General features: G+C 51.8%; 1 protein-coding gene across 2 annotated transcripts in view; it reads left to right on the top strand.

Annotated features, from left to right (window-relative positions):
* The window catches only part of LOC122363406 (protein O-mannosyl-transferase Tmtc3-like), an 87,408-nt gene that overhangs the window by 47,373 nt on the left and 20,316 nt on the right, over window positions 1–19,719 (top strand). For both annotated transcript variants that reach the window (XM_043332649.1, XM_043332638.1), the window contains exons 3-6: window positions 1,836–2,023; window positions 14,145–14,281; window positions 17,725–17,806; window positions 18,130–18,229. In XM_043332649.1, coding sequence (XP_043188584.1) covers window positions 1,838–2,023; window positions 14,145–14,281; window positions 17,725–17,806; window positions 18,130–18,229 — 505 coding nt within the window. In that variant the 5' untranslated portion in view covers window positions 1,836–1,837. The remainder of the gene's footprint in view (window positions 1–1,835; window positions 2,024–14,144; window positions 14,282–17,724; window positions 17,807–18,129; window positions 18,230–19,719) is intronic.

Raw genomic sequence — 19,719 nt, forward strand, 5'->3', positions numbered from 1 at the left:
TTGCGAGACGGCCTGCTATTCATGAAGAGATTATAGTGATTTATATGAGTGCTCGCTCTCTGGTGCAGAAGCAGTGACCTAAGTAATTGGTATTTCAGCACTCACATTTATCGCACTATATGCCATGTCGAGGCGCTGTGCTGGGACGGAGGGTCCCTGGATGCCCATTACTTGGCGTAGTGACACTAGGTGGCGATTTAGTGAGGGACATTTTGTGCCGCCCATAACATAGCATGCCAGTCGCTGGTAGATCACTTATGGACATGTAGGGTGGTGAAAAGTACAATTTGCTTTCGCTGAAGCCTCAACTTGCAAATGAACCCAGCGAACAAATGAAAATACCAGCCTCACTTGTGCTGAGCCTTCTGTAGGTAAGCGTGGTTCGGAGTTCGAGTGAAACATGTACGAACTGTCATAGGTCTATTGATTTGTTTACGCGAATGTTTAGTGGAGATGAGCTGCTGAGTTGTGACGTCAAAATGCAACCAACTGCAAAGTGGACGGAAAGGGTTTGAGAGAGATGCCTAATAAGTTATTTCTCTGGCTATATCTTAGCTATAATAAATGTTCCGTTTATTTGACCGCTGCACAGTGGCCCTTTTTCAGAATTAGCACGCATAAATCCAAAATATTTTTTCTCCTCTTTTGAGTAAAAAGCAGTCTAATCGTGTGCAAAACATTCCAAACTATCCGATGGTGCCATTTTTACCTCCTAAAAAATAATTATCTTTAGTAAAACTGACCGCAAACACGAAGTTTGTCGAGAGGCGCGCGGACACCACCGGCGGACCCTAAAAAGTAGGATAAGATGAACATCAATTTGTAAGGCTTTCGGTGAGAAAATATTAAAAATTAGTGGCATGGCTGTGAAGCTGAGTTTACGTAGAAGCCCTAGAAACCACAATTTTCATTGTACAAACTTAAATAGACCACTTTTGCCAAATATTGTGGACACAATAACAGGACAATTATTAACTGGAGATGGCGGCATACATATGAAGCTTTATGTTAAGTAGCACACTATGGGACATGTCGTATTATACATCGTTCGAATCGCCGATCTCTTCTGACCATGTCCACCAAAGGGCATCGCGCCATTTTGCGCCATTTTGCTTCTACGGTGGATAACGTGAGCCAGTTCAGTCCGCGAGCGGCTGTGGGCTCCTGTCCGATACGACTAAGCTCATTGACCTGGCTCGAAGCTGGTGTCACCTGGTGTGCGCCTAAATGTGGCTTGACTTTTGCCATAAGATGTGCTTATTGAAATGTCATGTAGGCATAACGCTGTGCTCAAGAAAAACTGTCCGATTTCTTGTCGCGTTTGATGTCCAAGCCGCACAAGTCCCGTGGTCGGCTTAAGATCTAACGTCAAAAGCGCCTATGTGTTTGTATTGTTCGCGTCGCGCTGACCTTAGTTGCTGCCCGGCCGGGGCCGACTAACGGTGGCTGGCAACAGCTGTAGATGCGGTCACGTGACGCCCTGGGGCGTCCTGGCGGTCAGTGCAGCGCGGTCGGTTGGCGGGCTCGCCACACTTGCGTTCGGAGCGGCCTGGGCCGGCGGGCGAGCCGTGCGAACGTGCGCCAAATCTTGGGCCGAGCGGCCTGTCGCTGTTGGGCCGAATCTCCTTGGGCAGTTCGTTTCTTTTCTTCTCTTTGCATTGGCAGGGAATACGTCCTTGATCACGTGGTGATGTCTTGCACCACTTTCAGGTAATGTGAGAATTAATGCGTGCTAATTCTGAAAAAGGGCCACTGTGCGCTGTCCAAACTTCTCTCGCGTAGCCCTGTTGTAAAATAGCATCTCAGTGACCCTCTATTCTCCTCTGTGTTTCCAGTCATGCTGCGCCACTGGGTGTACCACGCCGGGCTGATGGTGGCAGTCGCACTCTGCTACCACAACGCTCTGCACTGCGACTTTGTGTTCGACGACATCAGTGCGGTGAAGGACAACAGAGACCTGCGACCGCACACGCCGCTCACCAATCTGCTGCACAACGACTTCTGGGGCACGCCCATGGAGAAGGTGAGGATGGTGGGGCGACAGCGCTGTGCACCCGGGTTGAAGGATGTAGGTGGTGGTAGCCAATTAGTCAGCTGGTCGAAATTATTTAGCCACCGCTCGTGAAAACATTATCATTGTCTCACCTTTTCTTTAAGAAGAAGTAAGTCTTTTCTTCGCTACTCCTTTCCCGGGTGCAGATTATTCAACAACTAACAAGCGATTTGCCGTCAATCTTTCGCAGATGCTCCTCAATCGTCATTCGCATTTCGGTCATCGGACTTTGTTTTAACAGCGAAAAGGTGCAGATGGGTGGACAAATCGGGCACATCTCTAGCCAGCCATCTATATTTTACGTTGCCACCCACGTCTGCCTTTTTACATATTTTCTTGAGAAAGCTGAAACGAACGTTTTTTTCTCTCTCCTTTTGCCGACGGTGTTTTATATCGTCGTCACCCAGTTCCTAAGGTATGTGGCACCATGAGGTAATTTCATTAAGTATTAAGTATTATTTTTGCTACCGTGCCACCTGCTAAAATACGCCATAAATGGATTCCCTGGTAAGCTTCTACATACTTTGTTACTTCGACTTCAGTCGACTGGTCGACTGTGATAACTTGACTGGTGTTGATGAGGAAAATAATTCCATTGAAATGCACACGTGCTGAAAAATCACTGAGCCGAAAGTCCTTGCATCTAAAAATACACAAGGCTGCCCATTCAGCCTCGATCTGCCGGATATGATGCAACCACCCTCCTCTGAACCTGCACAGCCGGCTAGCTCGCCCAGTGAAGCCCTTCTTGAGCGTTACTTGTCGTCTTTTCTGGACGCCGATCGCGTTCTAGCGATATGTCGCTCGCCGACTTGCAAATTTTATAGCGCGATGCACATTCAATTCCATTAGTTCGGGCCGTTGACCGTCTGGCCATTGGGAACGAAGGCACCCACGGTGACGGCGATGCACACGAACTGCACCGGCCCTGAGGCGTCTTGGCTCGTGCCACCGTCTCCTTTACGGGTGCCGTTTGTAATTCGTGTGGAATACTTTCCTGTTCATAAGCTTATGAAATTCTTTGTCGGGGTTAGCTTGGTGTTATCCCAACTTGGTGTGGTGGTTTGTTCGCTTGGACCAGGGGAGTAGGGATGCCTCAGGGCTCCGGGCATCAGACGTGTTTTTTCTATATCATATGGTTTTACGCGATTGGGATGTGCGTAACACGTACGGAACAACGAGTTGCGTGCAAGATGGTCCATGTGGGACAAAAACTGAGCCCGCATACCCAAACACGCCATACTACACCTTACACAAGACATAGGCATCTACATTTCTCACAGTTCAAATGCCATGAATATCGCACCTACACAGTACACATATCCCATCCCATGCGCAATATTCCATCCCCCCCCCCGACACACACAGTACTTCGTGACCCACAGGACCCCCACACACAAATATCCCACATTGCCTTGCACATCCCACACCCTACCCTTCGTTACCCCACTCCCCTCCCCCTCACCCACACATTCATAGAACCCGCACAGCCCAGCCTCTCCCTCTCACCACCGCCACCGGTTCGTCTTACCTCCGCCGGTGACCTGTTCAGTATTCAGCCGGGTTGCTGCCGCCTTCAGCCCGGCTACCGTAAATTGTCCTATTTACGATGGCATCACTTATCTGTGACGGGAACATCGTCGGCAGTGCGCGGATCGTGCCCGCCTCGGCCGCGCCGTACGTGGGACGCTATGGAGACGACTGAGGGCGGTGGGGATGGGATGGGACTGGTGTGCACTCCTCCCTCCCCCGGTGCGGCTCTCAGTGTACGCCGAGGAGAGGGTGCAGTGACACTATACCTAAATCACGCAGTGGGGGGCTCCCTGCCACTGGGAGGAGCGGGGATGGTAGTCCCAAGGTCAGACAGAGGCCGGGAGGGGTGCCCGATGGGTGCAGAAGACGTGGACGGTGGGTGGAGGGTAATGGTATGCTCGATGTGGAAGGGTGTGGAGGTGTGGGGCAGATGTGATGTTTGCTGTTGTGGATGTTATTTTGTGATGTTTTGTGCTGTGAAATTTATTATAGCTGTATTTACATTAAATCAATTCCAATGCGAAGTTGTAATTGTAGTCGTGGACTGATAGCGCTGCATATTGTCACGCAGTGCTCCTATAAATTTATTTTCAAGTTAATGTTGACAGATTTTTTGGAATATGCACCTCGGTAGCTCAGATTTGCTAATGAAAATTAGAGACGACCATCTCTTTTTAAGTCGATTGATATTGGCTCGTGCGACCTAAGAAACATGATTACATACAAACCCACACAAAAGCACCACAAGCATCCTTGCAGCCACATACACACAAGCATGCGCACGTACATTCACCATACAACCGCCGACAGTGCAGGACGAGGCCCGGAAGCTAATCAGACGCTCCGTCTGCCAATATTCAAGCATTAACGGGACGTTGAATCGTGATTAGCGGGCCGAGGTGACACGACGCGACACCGAGCCAGTGGGGTCCAGGGAAGCGGGAGGGGGAGGGGGGGGCGATAACGAGAAGGGTGGAGAAGAACAAACAGAACCGCGGCGGCCCCGCCGTGGTCGGCCGATAACACGCGCAGTGTGAGCCGAGCCGCGGTGTACATTTACAAGGGGTGCGCGGAGTGTTTCTCGCGCGGCGCGCGCGACGAACGCGATATAAGTGCTCGGTTTTGGTGTACGGAATAACAGGACAACATCAACGGAGCGACAGGAGACGGACGCAGGATGACAGGTGGGCGCAGCGATAGGCTGCGGGGGGGGGGGAAGAATCTAGGAACGGCCACGAGGAGACGGGATGGGGGGGGGGGGTTGGGACCGTTCGACGGGCGCTATAGAAGTGGGCGTGACGGAGAGGGGCGGGTATCTAGCTGCCCACGACACCGTGCGCCTAGAGAGGCCAGCATCTGTGGTCCCCGTCGTGCCATGGCCACGGCCGACGGGTGTGACCTGATCCGTATATGCCGTGTGCACAGAAGGACCTGGCAACTGTGGTCCCCGTCGTGTCATGGCCACGGCCGACGGGTGTGACCTGATCCGTCTATGCCGTGTGCACAGGAGGCCCTGGCAACTGTGGTCCCCGTCGTGTCATGGCCACGGCCGACGGGTGTGACCTGATCCGTATATGCCGTGTGCACAGGAGGACCTGGCACTCTGTGGTCCCCGTCGTGTCATGGCCACGGCCGACGGGTGTGACCTGATCCGTACATGCCGTGTGAACAGGATGACCTGGCAACTGTGGTCCCCGTCGTGTCATGGCCACGGCCGACGGGTGTGACCTGATCCGTACACGCCGTGTGAACAGGATGACCTGGCAACTGTGGTCCCCGTCGTGTCATGGCCACGGCCGACGGGTGTGACCTGATCCGTTTATGCCGTGTGCACAGGATGACCTGGCAACTGTGGTCCCCGTCGTGTCATGGCCACGGCCGACGGGTGTGACCTGATCCGTACATGCCGTGTGAACAGGATGACCTGGCAACTGTGGTCCCCGTCGTGTCATGGCCACGGCCGACGGGTATGACCTGATCCGTACATGTCGTGTGAATAGGATGACCTGGCAACTGTGGTCCCCGTCGTGTCATGGCCACGGCCGACGGGTGTGACCTGATCCGTACATGCCGTGTGAACAGGATGACCTGGCAACTGTGGTCCCCGTCGTGTCATGGCCACGGCCGACGGGTGTGACCTGATCCGTACAGTCATGCCGTGTGCACAGGAGGACCTGGCAACTGTGGTCCCCGTCGAGCCATATCTGGCCCGACGACGGGTATGACCTGACACGTGACGTAACTCGCGAGTTCTACCCGGCAGATAATGGTGCGAACTGATCCAGAACAGGCGGGCACGTGTAGGAGAGGGGCGAGTAGCTAGTGGCCTCCATCGGGGCGCGGCGGCATTGGGTGAGACGGCAATTTAGTGGTGTCAATCGTAGCTTGAATCTGTGGAATTCCGTGTTTGTCCAATGTCCAATCCGGAATTCGGTTGGACAATGACGCAGGCTTTGGACACCTTTGGACAATCATTGCTACACCTCAGCATTTTTATAAAGCAATCGTGGTTAACACTGATTGGCGAATAGAAAGTTCAGCCTTTGAGATGATTAACACATTAAAGCTGCTAAAAATACATAAAAAAATAGATAACAGTGTTAAGTGTAAACTATTACGTAGGTTTCGGATATCTTTGGACAAATGGCTGGCTTAAACATTTTGGACGGAAATCGACGTAAGCATTGGACCTGGACGGACATTGGACATACATTTTCTGAAACTAACACCACTAGACGGCATACGCCGAGGTGATAAAGACGAGGCGCCGTCAGCGAGGTGTTGTCGCGGCTGAGCAAATATTGGAGCTTACGACCGGTCGGGACGATAGCGGAGGGTGGGAGAGCAGAGAGGGAGATTTTGAGGGCACGCAGCTGCGCGCTAAGACAAACAGGTCGGCCGTGCCGAGGCCCAGGGAGGGGAGATGGGGCGTTGGGAGCGGTCTCCAGCAGCGGCTGGGTTCTGGGGGGGGGGGGCGGTCATAACGGAGGGTGGGGGTGGGTGGGGGGGGGGGAGGGAGATACACTTGGTTGGACATGTGCATCGGGTAGATCGAATAGTCAGTGTCACTCTGCGGTGCAGTGATGGATTCCAGACTGGGTGTGTGCGCAGAATAGACCGCCCCAGTCAGTGTCACGCCGCCGTGCAGAGATGCATTGTATGTCGGCTAGCCGGGTGCCCCGGGCGCCCCTATTCGTTGAGCGCCAGGCGGTTTGAGAGTGTCACGCTGACGTGCCGCGGTGGTTCCCGGCTGGCTGTGTCGACTGCGGTCTTTCCCCAGGGCACGTATCAGCAAGAAGGCTCATGTTAGACCGTTTCCAACGCTAAGTCGGAATGTAACTGCACAACTGCAGGTCGTCACTGTCCCGTCGCGGCGGCGGCAGCCGCTTGCGATACTGATGGGTCGGGCTTTCGAATGAGCCTGATCCGTACACCTATCATATCCCTCGCCCGTGTGCGGCGTTCTGTTGCGTCTAGCGTGTGGGGAGGGGGTCAGTTGGACCCCCCCCCCTCCCCCTGCCGTCCGGCTCCTGATTGGGCTGGAATGCCCAGGTCATCAGACCAGTTTCGGTCGCCAATGGGACGTCATTAAGCTCCGCCAAAGCGAGACTCAAGGACGTCACCCCAAACGGCCGACTCGTCTCGTCTCGTCTCGGCCGGCGCCGGCTCTCCCCCAGCAAGACAGTGAACGCGACGGTTAGTGTATGTAGGTTGGACCACCGGCTGGAATGACTGGATCCGGTTATACTCTGACCACGTGGTGTGGGCGTCACATTTCTGTTGGCTTAGACCCGGCGTCGGCAAGGCGGTCTAGATGACATTAACAGGGTCAACATGTCGCCAACTGGTCGGTGCGTGTGCATGTCATCGCGGCCTCGGTATGGTATCGATATATACCTGGCGCAATAGCGGCGCCTGCCAGACATGCCAAGTTCAACGCGTATAGCCCAGCAGCAACGCAGCGCGGCAAACTCGCTGACTAGTGCTCGCGTCAAACGCGAAAGCCGGACATGCGGGGAATCTGTGGACCCAGTGGTGCTATTTGCTTACGGCCTGGGCGGCCGTAGCGGTGATAAAAGCTACACCACCGACAAACCGACAAACAAGGGAAGGACCATGGCCTGGGACGGACGGAGAGGAGGGGAGGGGAGGAAAGAGGAGAGGAGAGGAGAGGAGGGGCGAGGAGAGGAGAGGAGAGGAGAGGAGAGGAGAGGAGAGGAGAGGAGAGGAGAGGAGAGGAGAGGAGAGGAGAGGAGAGGAGAGGAGAGGAGAGGAGAGGAGAGGAGAGAGAGAGGGAGAGAGAGAGGATAGAGGGCGGAAGAGAGAGAGAGAGAGAGGGGGTGCGGCGACAGGGATAAGGGAACGTGCGGCCGAGCGGGCGGACGCGCGGAAAGACGACCTTGCGTGACTCATAACGCACACCGCGGCGCCGGCGCGGCGGGCCGGTCAGGCAAGTGCAAACAGCAGATAGCCCGGCACGGCAGGCTGTGGTACTGCGATCAAACAAGCCTAGGCTTGACTTCGGGGGCGTATTCATAATTAGACTCGTGCATGATCCTACGCCGTCGACAGTGAAGAAGGGTGGAAGCCAAGCGACAGGCTGTGGAAAATGGTCGATGCCAGAGAAACTGTCGTTGGGCGGTTCCGGCACGGGGCTGACAGTGGATACCGCGGTGCGGCGCGGAGCCGTTTCGCAAAAAACAATCAGTCCGCCGAACGGCGCCGTGCCGGGGTGACGGCAGCCATTCGGCGAGAGGTCGCGGACGGTACGACACGGGGACCGTTCCGTGCTCCGCCGCAGCCGAACATGATAGTGAACCCGTTGAGTGCGCGCGATAAACCTAATGGCGAAGTGCGGCTCATTTTAGATCTATCACAGTCGAGAGATGTCGGGGTCAACGCCGGGATAGACCCAGACGAGTTCGTGTGACGTACACATCATTCGACGAGGTCGTGCGGTTGATTTTCCTAGCTGGAGGCGCCGGGACCTTGCTGTTCAAGACCGATGTTAAAAATGCATTCAAACTTATACCTGTCCGGCCCGGCCAGTGGGCGCTACTGGGGTTCTGTTGGGACGGTTTACTATACTACCAGGTTTGTCTGCCATTTGAGGCTAGAAGCAGGCAACGGATTTTCAATGATTTTGCCACATGTTTGCGCCTATGTGTTCCAGGATCAGACATCGGACGTGTATATACGCAATTATTTAGATGACTTCTTCGGGATAGGGCGCGGAGGATCGGACAGTGCCGACGTAGCGTATGCGAGACTGCGAGACATTTGTGCGAAAGTGTGCGTGCCGCTGGCCGAGCGGAAATGCGCCCCGCCATCAACACGGATGGAGCTTCCCGGGTTGTGATCGACACAGAAACAATGACCCTAGCGTTGCCAGACGCCAAGCTAGTGGGCACCCAGGAGTTACTAAAGACATTGTTCGGGCGACAGAAATGCACACAGCGGGAACTGCTGTCGGTGGTGGGACGTCTAGTGCACGCCAGCAAGTGCGTCCCGCCGGGGAGGGCGTTCACTAGACGCCTGCTAGATGCGGCGCACTCTGTTAGCGGACCGAACCGCCGCACACTGGTCGGAAACGCTCCAGCGAGAGGCCAGCGGCCTTTCCGCAAAAGTTTTTTGCTTGTTATTCCACAACTGGTGAAGCAAACTTCATAAAACTTTGCATACCTTCTCTGTCATATGTAAGCTATCATTTGGATGTCAAGTACTAAATGTATGACGTGAATCTGTTAAGTTATGACGTCATAATTGAGTATAATACAGGATCTAGCACCACTTTAAGTCAACAGGGGAAATTGGGAGCTGCTATTCGGGCACCGGGAATGGTTTCATGCACTCCTTGCAAGGTCCAGTGCTTCACTTTAGCATTGTTGACTTTGCGTGACGTCATTTATGACGTCACTAAGGCCATATAAGTTTTTCGTCAATAACTCCTGATCAGATGGAGCTAGAGAGTCGGGAAAGCCACCATTGGACTCAGGAAGACCTGCCGAATCGAATGATATGCGATATGACCTCCTTCAACCATTTTCGTGACCTGAGGGGCTCCGACCTGACCTTGACCCGAGGCTAACACCTTAAGTTGACTTCACCCGAACACCAAGTATAGCATTCAACGCGCCTGAGCTAGACAAACACGATGATGCCAAAATCGCGGCAGTGCGGCCATTTTTGGCAAAGTAATTAACCTAAAACCGAGCCTGTGCCTTGTGGCACTTACCTGACCTAAGAGGTCACTGGCTGACCTAAGACCTTAAAATCGGGTAGTACGTAATTGTTGCGTCTTATAACGGCACACAAGCTCTTTTTTCCGCGAGGCTCTAGCTCAATTAGAGGCGAAACGGCGAGGGGGTTGAACCAACCCTCCCCGGTCAATATCGGTCCGGCCAGGGTTAAATACCGGAATTGTGATCTAATGTAAAAAGACGGCCCAAGGTAACCCGACGTCAGTGACAGGTATCCTATATTTGCAGCGTCTTATATTCACGAAGGTTTCAATTTCCACTTTCTTCAGCCGAGTGATGGTTGTCAATAGCAAGGCTCTCTAAATGCAAGCCGTAATCGCCACGCAATATGTGGAAGGCTTTTGATGTCAATACATACATAAATGCATACATAAAACGCGCTTTTCACAAAATTCATAAACTCAAACGCATCTGTTTTTAATGACCAGTCAACTACGCATGGATGCGTGCAGGCCACACAGGTCAGCGTAAGCCGGGCGCGGCGGCCGAGCCGAAACTGGGGCGGGGCGGGCGGTAGTTGGGTAGGAAGAGCGGCTCCTGCAAATTTTGCGCAAATATGCGCAGTTAGCTTTTATGTTGCCCTGGTGTAAATTTAAATCCTGCTTCATCTCACAAAAAATCAGAGTGGAACTAGATGGGACTACCTGTTGTTTCCTTACCTAAACTTTGCAGTTATATTCCAGAATCACTGTAGGAGAGCCTTCATAAAAAAGCTACAGTAAATCTCAGTTAGGGAAAAAGTATACCAAAAATTTTGCACTGACCAGTCGGCAACTTCATAAGGAACATTTTGATGCATGATATGTGGGATTTCAATTTGGTGTCTATCAGCAATAAGACTCTGAATATCCGGCTCAAGAAACCTCTTGCTCCGCGTCAGTTTCCGAGTTCTGGGATACCCCATCTTCGGGGGCTGATTACAGTTATTTTTGGTCACCCGGATTAGTTTTTTTGGCCTAAGTATAATAATTTGATCAATTTCAAATCGACCTATATAAAAAATAATCCGAAACTCCGGAATCGCCCGTGGCCTCTCGTGAGGGCGTTTCCGACCAGTGTGCGCCGGGTGCGGATCACGGCCGATGTACGGGCGGTTTTACGGTGGTGGGCCACTTTTTTGCCGATGTGGAACGGCATTCCCCCCCCCCCTCCCGCCACCGGGCGAGTACGACCACTGTATTGTGGTGAACACGGACAGCTCACGTCGGGGGATGGGGGCGTGGCACGGAGACGAATGGTGGATGATGGAGTGGCCCCGCGAGCTGCAGTGTGACGTCGCGCCGTCCATGACGTGGCTGGAGCTCATCTCCGTCATGGTGGCATGTTTGGTGTGAGGAGAGGGATGGGGGCGGGCACCGCGTGCTGATCCGGTCCGATAACATGGGGGTGGTGGGGGTCTGGGGGGAGGGGATGGTCAGGGCCGCCACTGATTATGGCGCTGCTGCGTCAGCCCCTGTTCTGGACGGCGTTCCATGAGTCCCCTGTATCCGTCGAGTACGTGGCAACGAAAGAGAACGGCGCGGCCGACGCGCTCAGTCGGCACGACTTGGCGCGGTTTCCGGCGGCTGCGGCCACAGGCGGCCCAGTGTCCGGTCCGGCCCCCATCGTGTGTGGCGGAGTACTTACAGGACCCGAGCCGTGGAACCCACGTGCTGACAGGTACCGCCTGTGAACCCTGTGAACGGGACACGCGCGCATAATCTAGCATGAATACACATACCCTTGGTTCCTTTGGGGTGTTTGGCGGTGGCTCGCACAGAGCTGGAGGCGAAGATAAACCCGGGTGTTGACGGCCTTTCACAGCCAAACAGGGAGAGGAGTTGATCGGAGGACACGCTAATCAAGCATTAACGGGACGTTGAATCGTGATTAGCGGGCCGAGGTGACACGACGCGACACCGAGCCAGTGGGGTCCAGGGAAGCGGGAGGGGGAGGGGGGGGGCGATAACGAGAAGGGTGGAGAAGAACAAACAGAACCGCGGCGGCCCCGCCGTGGTCGGCCGATAACACGCGCAGTGTGAGCCGAGCCGCGGTGTACAAGGGGTGCGCGGAGTGTTTGCCCACCCACCATCCCCATGCTCCGGCGAGCCAATTCCTCGGACTCGTGAGAAATTATCGCCGCTCAGCTGCGCTCCAGTCTGTTTTTCCTCGACCCCTGGGTCAACAGAGGGGCCATTGAGACTATGTGCTGATCTGTGACGGTTATTAGACGCGTGGTGAGCCGCTCGCTCAGCCGTCGTGGAGGAACGGGGAATGGCGTCTGCTGGTGTGGATGTCTTTCTCCGTGATCATAAGGAAAATACTATAAGAACAGAAAGCAGACGTAATGAAAATGCAGTCGTTTGCATATTTAGTTATTTCTACCCACATATAATTGATGTAAACCAGAGGCAAGAGCTGATACTAAATTAACACTTCTTTAGTTTTGATGCTAAAATACGACTCTTGTCTCTTATTTCAGAGGCGATAGCACTTTTGTAACAGTGCAGCTGCCTCCAAATAGCTCACAGTAAGACACGCAGATTAGAAGAAAAAAAAACATTCGGATTGGTTGGTACCAGGCAATGCAATAGACTGAAGAGAGCATATTGTTTAATGTAGGACGAACAGTCATGTCATGTCATACCATACCCAGTTGGCCGGAGTTCGACGAAACAGCGTTTGTTGATAGATGACCCGGAACTGGACTTTTCTAGCTGAAAAGCCAACTGAAAGTCTCGACACATATTTGAGTTGACGTTTGTTCAGTTTTGTGTCACGGACCAATTCCAACGCATTTTCTAATTGGTGTTGACTCAGTTTCTAACCATTTTATGGCCGCTACACGTGACTCGGGAATCGTTCGTATTTTACTGTCTTATATTTGTTTTTCATCAAAATTGTATCAATGTGACGAATAAGTGCTTCCAGGGGCACTCGTGAATCTGGTATTTTCAGCAATCTCTATAGACTGCTGCCCTGCAGTCTGAAGTTCCGTGCCAAGGCGAGCTACTTCCGCTGTTGAATGCTCATGGTCATATTCATCACCAATCCAAAAACTCAATAAAACTCAGAAAATCCTGACAAAATCCCCACATTGTATTACATCTACCGTCGCGGCATTTATAAAGCTTCTTCAGTATATACGCCCTGTATCGATTTTGCGCCGCTGCCAAGAGAGGGCGGCCACGGCTGTCCTCACTGATCTGTTCCAATTAGCGCTCGACGCTGAGCTGTTGGCTATCCGCGGAGCGATGCTCGTACGTCTTTGCCCATCGATTGGTTCACCACCCACATCCTACCCTCGCTGTCCCGTGGACAGAGGTGACTCGTCGCCATCACATGGTCATGGTATCGTGAAGTGACAGGAGTTGCAGCGGCCTGAAGCACTGCTCCTAGTTTTTGGACTGTATTCACCATGTCATGTGGTGGAATTGTTTGTTTATTAGGCATTGTCAGCCACAGGCAAAACCCATTGCCGGCTGAGGTCAACATTTGTGCTTGACATTGAAGGCTGGTTAGTACTGATAAGCTCTTGGCTATTCCTTTCACGGAGGTGCGAGAGTGGTAGAAATGATTCAATCTTTTTAAGAACGATCCAGTTCATTCAACCATACACACCTGTTATCAACGAAACATGTGTCTGCAACAGTGTAAAATTTGAACCGCTTTCCTTCTCATATTATCCAGTTTCGTAATGTCAAAATCCTCCAGCGGGCGTTGAGTAGGCCAGACCAGCGCCGCGGATGAGATGTCGAACCCTGCTCTCGTAGAGTCCATTCCGCTCGTGGTCGTAATGTGACCCTGGACGGTGATTAAGATGTGGTATCGATGCGCCTACTCAGCACGTTTATATCAACCAATACTCCTACCAACCACTGGAGATTTCTGAACCAGGTTCGTTTGTCAAAATGATGGGTTTCGCCATATTGGATGCATTTCAATGCGCTTTACGTGGAAACAGACTAGATGTGGGTCAATTTATGGGCATCGTTTTTGAAATGGGAAAATTATCATATGGAACTAGAATATCACTTCTGCTCGGCTATCGGCGATGCGGTATTGATTCAACGATCAACTTAAATCTTTACTATTTGTTTCATTTGATGATTGAACAATCAATCTGCTTCCCTGATTGATATTAGCAATTTGTCAGGTCGCGCCCGTCGCTGGGTTTGTTCTAGGCACTGGCGTTCCTCATGCTGATCAGACTCTTGCATCTTCTCCAGGAGATGCCCCACAAGTCGTACCGGCTGCTGTATGTCCTGACGTTCCCCTATTGGTGCTGAGTGCTGACTATCCTATCGTCTCGTTTCCAGGAGCAGTCCCACAAGTCGTACCGTCCCCTGTGCGTGCTGACGTTCCGTTGGAACTACCTGCTGCACCAGCTGAGGCCGTTCGGCTACCACCTCACCAATGTCCTGCTGCACGTGCTCGTCTGCGTGCTCTACTTCAGGTGAGACTCGGCGCTGGGTGGGGGGGGGGGGGGGGAGGGGGTCGTCGGCTTCAGATTCTACTCATTGGTGGGCTGGCTAGCTACTTCAGGTCAGACTCAATGCAGCCAGTGACGTTCGTGAAGAAGGGCTAGCTTTGACCGTGTGTAGGCGTGATACCGATGTCGACATGATGCATATTGGAAAAGGACGTCTTTATTCTATTTAGATGCTGGATACTACTTAGAACGAGACACTCTATGTAACTGTATTTTAGCAGCTTAAGAGTGGATTTTCCTTTAGGTTCCGTCACAGTGCTGTCGTGATTTAAAGTTTAAACATAGGCTGCAGATTTTGCTTCTATTCTTAATCAGATTTTCACCTTTTTTGCTGTGTTTATTTTGTCCCTCCAAAAGACGTCTGATGTAATTATTTGTGGCCTAATATATCACTATATTACGCATATGTAGTATTAATTGAGCAGAATTCACTTAAAATTAGGATTTATCGGCGCTGTCAGTGAAAATGGCTTTGAAATATTCAGTAGCCCCTGGTCGACTTCAATGGCAGACAATTATTTTACTTTGTTCTTGACGACTCTGTCAGTTAGGGGACTTGATGGCCAAAATTGATCGTTTTCAACAATGTAATGACTTCCTCGCCCTGTCGTGCGGTATTGTGGTAGCATTATTGCACGAGCAGCCAGCCTAAAATTTCCCTGGTAACAGGCGGCAGATTTATAAAGAAGACTTTGTGTGCTGGGTTCGCCCGGGTCACCCACCCCGGGCCGTTATTAGTTTCTGAGCCTGTCAGTAAAGACGGTACCCTTCAGCAAACTCATTTCAGCTATGAAATGAAGTCAAACTTGCAACATGTGAACGATTAGCGTTCAAAGGCTCCAGGCTCGCTCCGAGGCAGTTCAGGGGTTTAATCAAGTTCAGGAATCAGTCAATAAATTCAATAAAGCTAACAATGAACTAGCAAAATACTGTTTTGTGTTGATTATCGTTGGATGGTGTAAATGCTCTTTTATTTCTTTCAAGTTAGTGCGACAAGGAGAAAACATAATTAATTTTGCTTTAATCGTGTGAGTAAAACTTATATTATTTATTACAGTGATGTCATAGGTCTGGCCTATTACCATAGGCGGCGGAACGATTTGAGACAAGGGGGGGCACCATGGCTCAAGGAGTCAAACCTAGGGTACCCCCAAATCCTGTTTTCTCATCGGATTTAGGCCACTTATTTTTCGTCACAGCCCTGACACGATGATTTTTTTTATTTTATTTTTTTTACTAAACGAAAATGGCAGTTCACCCCCGTATGCAGGGGTGTACCTAATTTTATATCTCTTTGTGGGGGCATATGCACCCACAATCCTGAATTATGCCCCCACAATGATGAAAAAGCACCCACAAGTCTTTTACAAGGCTGCAAGCGTCCTTTCGAGAGCACGGTGCCCTTCGCATGCTCTAACGGCGTCCTCCTGACCGTCTCGCGTTCATGTACCGGGGTTACATGAGCAAGTAAATGTGTATCAGGAACGGATTTTCCTATTCGCTCACCATTGTAGTCCGTTTGTAATGCGTATTAACTCTGCTCATGTAACCCCGAGCATGGATAGCGTTTTTAATCATCACTCGGCGCCCTTCTGGGAGAATGGCGCACTTTTGACAGCACCGCGCCATTCTCATGGTCTAACGGCGCCCTCCTGACCGTCTCGCGTCCTTAGGTCTCTGTTCACCGTGCATCCCTCGACTATTCGGCGCCCTTCTGGCCTCTCAGCGCCCCTGAACCACATATAGCGTTTTCAATCACTCGGCACCCTTTTACGAGAATGGCGCCCTTTTCATGATCTCAAGGCGCCCTCGTAACCATCTGGCGCCCCCACGTCCCCACCAACGTAGCACTACTGACTGTGCGGCGCCCTTCTGGCCTCTTAGCGCCCCTAGACCACATAGCGTTTTCAATCACTCGGCGCCCTCCTAAGAGAATGGCGCCCTTTTCATCGTCTCACGGCGCCCTCGTAAGTCGTAACCGTCTGGCGCCTCCACATTTGGTGCCCCTCCTACTGGATGGCGCCTCTCTACATATTTTTTACGTCCTTCCGGTCAGTTTCCACTTTTAAGCGTGTATTTGCTTAGTCAGACACGTCACTTGAAGCGCCATTCGCCTAGCAATGTTATCAAATTCGGTGTTAATTTAGGCTCCCACATAAAGAATATCTATCGCGCCCCAAAACGGCCTGGCACCGGGCGCCCCTACAGCTGGGCACCCACAATCATTTTAGGAAAATTACACCCCTGCCCGTATGTGTGGTTAACTTTAAGCTGATCCTCAAGTACCTATGTGTTTGTCTCTTCCTTATTGTCGTTTGATAAATTCCATTTATCCTACATGTATAATTCCCAAGAAGCCATCGCAGTACTAATCAGTGGCGAATCCCAGGGTGGAGGTCACATGTGTCATGACTTAGGGCCTGGGGTCACCACATGCCTGCCAGGAGCACCACAGGCCTGACAGCCGACAGGGGCACCACAGGCCCGCCAGGGGTGCCAAAGGCCTAGCAGGGGCACCACGGGCCTGTCAGGAGCACCATCGGCCTAGCAAAAGCACTACAGGTCTTCCAGGGGCACCACAGACCTGCCAGGGGCACCAGAGGCCTGTCAGGGACACTATCGGCTTCGCAGGGGAACCACCGGCTTCGCAAGGGCACCATGGGCCTGTCAAGGGCACCACAAGCCTGTCGTTGGCAATTTAGGATTGTCAGAGGCACCACAAACCTGTCAAGGGCACCTACGTTCTAACAGGGGCACCACAGACCTGCCAAGGCCCAGGGACACCACAGGCCTAGCAAGGACACCACAGGCCTGTCAGGGGCACCACGGGCCTGTCAGGGCCCATGGGCACCTAAGTCATGTCAGGGCCCACCGTAGGCTTGTCAGGGGGCAGGGTAGGTAGGTACCACAGTCTTTCCAGGGGCACCAGCGGCTTAGCAGGGGCACCAGTCATCACATGACTAACCAAAAATAAAGAAAGAAAAATGAAAATAGGGCACCACCAAAATTAAGTGGCCGAAATCCGTTGAGGTTTTAATTTTGGGCATAGGTAGGGGCACCACTTCGATTCATGAACCTCCCCTTTCCCGAATTTCCCGAGTTTTCCCGAATCCGCCCCTGGTACTAATACATCAAATTTAAGGGGGGGCACCTTGCTATTGGTGCCCCCCTTGCAGAATCCAAGGGGGGGGCACGGTGCCCCGGTGCCCCCCCCGTTCCGCCGCCTATGCCTATTACCTAATATATTTGTGTAGTTTGTGATGCTTTGTTCGTCCAAAAACACCCCAGCACTACCGGTTGCGATGTCCAGAGATCTGGAGCAGGCTTGGTTCTCCCATGCACCATGTCTTCTTTGGATCTTATCACTATCCTCCTGTGACCGGTATGCTCTGATGACATTGTTGCAGGTTATGTACACTCTTTGTCTCGGACATGTGCAGTTTTGTGGCGGCTCTGCTGTTCGCCGTGCATCCAATACACACAGAGGCGGTGAGTGATCAGGGACGATGAGGCTTTTTATAAATATTTATACACTCAGGAGTGACCTCAGCCTACATGGTCTGCATGTGTTGCCTCTCTCGCATTATTTATCCGTTCAGGCTTATGTAGCTTCTTATGGGGATACTGAATAATCATGGTTTCTTGCGGTCTATATTTCCGTATATTTTGACACTGACCTGCAACTTTAATTTCTGAGAATGATATGTGTGGTTTGTGGCGCTGAAAGTTTGACAATCAACACCAATTTTTTTCAATAATACGCGTTTTTTTTAATCGTGTCAGCATATTCGATCGTTGGTTTTCCCTGACAGGTGACTGGGGTGGTTGGCCGCGCCGAACTTCTATCGTCCGTGTTCTTCATCGTCGCCATACTGTCCTACGTCAGAGCCACGAGAACCCCACAGGGAACTGGTAAGTTGCAGCCCTAAAGTTTGTGTAATGCGGCGCAAACATGGTGCTGTGTTGCTCGATAATGTCGAGCCTCAAAGTATTTCCATCATGGCTACCATTATTCATGTCGTCTGCATGGAAACAAAGTGCGCATTATTCAACTTTGCAAGACACTTATCGATATAATATTATGCATGGCAATATTTGGTGTGCTGCTCATTCGTGAGCATGTAAAACAAAAGTGAGGTGTCCTGAGCAAAGAAGAATATTGCGTATTGATTGTTTTTCGTAATTAAAAATACTTTATATGTCGAATAGGCTACGATCAATTGCCATAGACCGGCAAGGCCATTGTTTTTAATGCACGCGCGCTTGAACCAAGCCTCGAAGCAATGCCTAGAAATAAATGGCGCGTTCTGAAGCCTTTGACGCCATCATAGTGACGACCGTTCAGAAGTTATGGCCATTCAGGCTTAGCAGGCCTTTTAGCCAGCCTTCTTGGCATGATCCATCAGAAATTCAGAATGTCATTTTCTGGGTCATCGCGCGCCGTCGCGGGCTATTGGTATGGGCGGCACACGTCGCGATTGAAAGGCCATATGACACCTGTCACATTCACTCAGTGCCTCAAATACACTCACCTCGGACTTACATAACAGAAGTGCTTGCTCGAAGTGCTCCCTCAAACCACTTCGATGATCTTTACTTATATTGCTTTTAGTGTTTCAAATGCTCTCACATATAGCTGTGGCCTGTTCCCGTCAGTCTCTAAGAGCGTGCTTTGACCGATGGTTGATATTTATGTCGTCAAAAGCATCTTCTGACACCGATAGTCAGACAAGACTAACACACCTTCCATTTTCGTCACCATAAGCAGTGTCTCTCATTTGTGATCCATATTTGGCAGCCGATCAGGTTTTGACCACTTTGCAAGACAGCGCCGGATTCTCAGGAAACCTCTGCCGCTCGGTACCAAGCTACACGCCCGACCAGTTGCACAACCGCATGAACACCTCTCCACCCCTTTGACCCTGTTCTGGCGTCATCTCATCACGCCACACACCGTTGCTATTGGTTCTCGGAGCTGTGTGCCGTCCAATTTCCGACCAGCCGGGCGACTGTCATTTTCCGGCGGGCTCCCAACTTCAGTGAGCCGCTCAGCACACTCGTCAATCACACGCGTCCCACGTCAGCCAACTCGGCGGCGCAACACGCCCGACCCTATACCGGAACGCCTAATGCGACCGTGCACACCGACGCCGTGATATATTATTCAAAATTACGATGTTCCAGCAAAGCTGCGAGGCGTATAATTGGCCTCATTGATTTTGATGTCGCCGCCGGCACCTGAGCAAACATACTTGTCGCCGTAAAACCGTCCGTGCTGCCGGGGCGGCGGCGCGAAGCACCCCGTGACGCCTGTTACGGAGGCTTTTCGGAGGTCTGATCCCGAGACAAACGGACACGAGCTGTTGCAATTCGTTTACCACGGGGACTCGGGGACTCTGTTG

This window comes from Amphibalanus amphitrite, unplaced genomic scaffold (assembly GCF_019059575.1).
Source record: "Amphibalanus amphitrite isolate SeventyFive unplaced genomic scaffold, NRLGWU_Aamphi_draft 000026F_arrow, whole genome shotgun sequence".
Taxonomy (NCBI): Eukaryota; Metazoa; Arthropoda; class Thecostraca; order Balanomorpha; family Balanidae; genus Amphibalanus; species Amphibalanus amphitrite.